The 3,579-nt window shown below is 51.5% G+C and overlaps 1 protein-coding gene across 1 annotated transcript; it reads left to right on the plus strand.

The window, feature by feature from the left end:
* Positions 1–2,159: 2,159 nt before the first annotated feature.
* LOC125520703 (chitinase 1) lies at positions 2,160–3,368 on the plus strand. The gene has a single exon (XM_048685678.2). It carries the CDS (start codon positions 2,274–2,276, stop codon positions 3,141–3,143), a length of 870 nt encoding a protein of 289 aa, XP_048541635.1. The 5' UTR covers positions 2,160–2,273; the 3' UTR covers positions 3,144–3,368.
* The last annotated feature ends 211 nt before the right edge of the window (positions 3,369–3,579 follow it).

Genomic DNA, 3,579 nt, shown 5'->3' on the forward strand with positions numbered 1-3,579 from the left:
ACCGAAGAGGTGTCTCGGTCATGTCTACATGAACCCAAACCCGTAGGGTCGCATGCTTAACGTTCGGTAGTGCTAGGGTAATGTTGAGATATTAATAGTGGAAAGTCCAAAAGTAGTTAGTCTCGGATGGGATCCAGGACATCACGAGGAGCTCCTTAATGGTCCGTAGGTAAATATTTATATAAGAGAAGTCATATTTAGGGTTCCAAAAAAGTTCAAGAATTTTTGGTAGAGTACCAGGAAGGTTCTAGAAGGTTCCGGGTGTTTCACCGCGCGGCCCAATGACATGGGAAGGACCCACATGTACCGAGGGGTGAGTCTACATCCCACATGGGTTGGCCACACCATTTACCAAGGCACATGTCATTTAAATCTAGAGATAAGGTCTTATCTCTAAATTTAAAGGGTTGAATATAGAGATAAGGTGCTATCTCCAAGTTTAAAGAGATTTTTCCCATGTGGGAGGCCCTAGGAGGGTTTTGGACGCCCTACCCTGCCCTTAGCCTATATAGAGAGGGGGAGGCGCTTGGGGGCAGCAACCCCTTCACCCTTGCCCATTGACTCTCCCAATTCCTCCCACGTTTCTTCGGTACGCGCTTGGCAAAGCCCTGCCGGAATTCCGCTGCCACCACCACCACCATACCGCCATGCTGATTCCGATCTCATCTACCTCCTCCCCCTTGCTTGCTGGATCAAGAAGGAGAGGACGCCATCGAGCTGAACGTGTGCTAATCTCGAAGGTGTCATCCGTTCGGCACTAGATCGTGATTGGATCACGAAGAGTGCGACTGCATCAACCGCGTTTTATACGCTTCTGCTTTCGGTCTACAAGGGTATGTAAACACACTCCCCTCTCGTTGCCTTACATCTCCTAAATTAGATCTTGGGTGTTCGTAGATTTTTTTTTATTTTCATGCTTGGTTCCCATCAAAAACAAGATCCCATTTTATTATCTTTTGACCAGATCATGAATGGCCAACCTAATAGTAATATTTTGTTACCATGTAATAATCTTATAACTAAATGTCTATAACAAGTCTATAACCTTATAAACAAGTGACTAACCGGACAACTGGTGACGGGAAAAATTCATCGAAAGATATCAATGACATCAGATCTATAGTTTTTCAAAGAACTTGGCGCCACAATACCGGGGCGAAAATGGATCGTCACTTGAGTGTATGGTCTGAGAGATCAACGGTTTTGAAAATTCAAAGCCTAGATACTTTTCTTTGGAAAAAAGGCACAAGATTTGCCATTTTCATTAATTAAGAAGAAGTTAGACATAGTTCCACCAAGCGGAAAAGTACAAATCACTCTCGCGGCATTACATTACTCAGATACTTCACACCCACACGAGCCCAAAGAGAGGCTTCGTCCTTAATCTTGGTAATGATGACGGTAGTAGTGGCGGCTATGTCGCGGAAGATCTCGCGTTGTGCTCGTTCCAAATTTCCCACGCAACAAGCATCATCAAGGTGTTATGAGCCTTGCATGAGTCGCCCCTTTTGTGAGAAAACTCGTCCCACCAAACTTTCACCAAGGGCGCAAGTCTCCAGTCCATCGGGTCGATGTCATGAAGGCCAAGCCAATTCTTAATCTCCGTCCACACTTTCACTGTGAACCGACATTGGAAGAGAAGGTGAGCCGCCGTCTCTCGAACCTGTTTGCAAAGAGGGGAAAGGTTGCAGTTGGGCCATCCCCGACGTTGCAACCTATCGGCGGTCCACACCCTATTCTGGATAATCAACCAAGCTTTTTTTTTTTTGTTTTGCATTTTTTGGGGGCCAAGCTTTGCACTACAAGGGTGCTCTACAAGATTTGCATGTGCGCTGGACTGTTCCCTGGTGGAATTCGCGTCACCAACAGTGTCTGCCCATGTGGAGACTCGCCATCATGGACAATTCAATCTCTCACTGTATGGTTGACGCTTAAGCCAAGCTGACTAGTCATGGAGAGCTAGCTGCTTGCACGCCAGGACTTGTTAGCTGGCGCATGCGTGGAGCCTTCTTCCTTGCCCACATCGCTCATACGCCATTGAAAGCTGCCGCTATCCACCATATCTTGAGATTACGCTCATCCGAGTCGACCCGATTAGCTGCAACGTCGCATTCCCAGCTGCGAATTCGTCAACGTATAGCCCACGTACCCAATCGGATTATCTTGTGCCCAACCACCAGCGGGCCGAGCTAATCAAGCCGCCACTGCGTATTTAGGGAGATCCTGACACCGAGGCCAGCTCCAGCCTCCTCCAGCTCGATCGACCGCCGGCCATGACGAACGGGTACCTCTTCCGGGAGTACCTCGGCGCGCAGTCCACGGGCGTCCGGTTCTCCGACGTGCCTGTCAACCCCGGCGTCAGCTTCCACTACATCCTCGCCTTCGCCATCGACTACACGCCGGTGGCGCAGCAGCCCACGCCGGCGCCCACCAACGGCGTGTTCAGCGCGTTCTGGGACACGGCCAACCTCTCCCGCGCCGACGTGGCCGCCATCAAGGCCGCGCACCCGAACGTGAGCGTCATGGCCGGCCTCGGCGGCGACAGCGTGCTGGACATCGTCAAGGTCTCCTTCGCGCCGGCCTCCGTCGACTCGTGGGTGGCCAACGCCGTGGCCTCGCTCTCGCGCCTCATCAACGAGTACGGCCTCGACGGGGTGGACGTCGACTACGAGCGCTTCGCCGCCGGCGTCTCCGTCGACACCTTCGTGGAGTGCGTCGGCCGGCTGCTCACCCGGCTCAAGGCCGCCTTCCCCAACATCACCACCTCCATCGCGCCCTTCGAGGACGACACCGTGCAGAGGTACTACCGGGCGCTCTGGAGCAGGTACTCCGGCGTCATCGACTACGTCAACTTCCAGTTCTACGGCTACGGCGCCAACACCGACGTCCCGACCTACGTCATGTTCTACGACCGCCAGACGGGCTTCTACCCCGGCGCCAGGGTGCTCGCCAGCCTGCAGACCGGCAAGACCACGGAGGAGCTCGGCCTGCTCTCGCCGGACCAGGGCATCGCCGCCGCCAAGGAGCTGCTAAGGCAGAACAAGCTGCCGGGCTTCTTCATCTGGTCGGCCGACAGCTCCAAGCAGAGCACCTACAAGTTTACCTATGAGACCAGGGCGCAGGAGATCGTCGCCAACCATTGAATTGATCTCCAAACGGACGCGCGGTATACACTACAGTACTACTATCAATACTAAGAGTTACTATTAGGCTTGCCAAGAGCCGTACTAGAATAAGTGCACTTGCAAGTGCGCGCGTGCAATCATACTTGTTTGCAAAACTACTACTGTATGACAGTATGAGAGTGGTGTGATGACCGTAAGAATAAGGTGGATGGTTCAGGGATAAAGTGAAGCATCGTTGATCCATCGCCATCCTCCTCTCCCGTCCCCTCCATGTTCGATTGCCGACCATCCTGCCGCGCCCCAATCACCTCTTCGGAAGTTCGGATGGTTTTAACTTTCATTGAAATTTTGATGAAATTCATCCAAAATATTTCAGCAATTTCAGTAGTACACATGAATTCAAATAATTTTTAGAATGTGTTTTATTTTTTTCTCTCAAAAAGCTAATTGATTT

The sequence above is a fragment of the Triticum urartu genome, chromosome 1A (assembly GCF_056163025.1).
Source record: "Triticum urartu cultivar PI428250 chromosome 1A, HENAU_Tu73, whole genome shotgun sequence".
In the NCBI taxonomy this organism is placed as follows: Eukaryota; Viridiplantae; Streptophyta; class Magnoliopsida; order Poales; family Poaceae; genus Triticum; species Triticum urartu.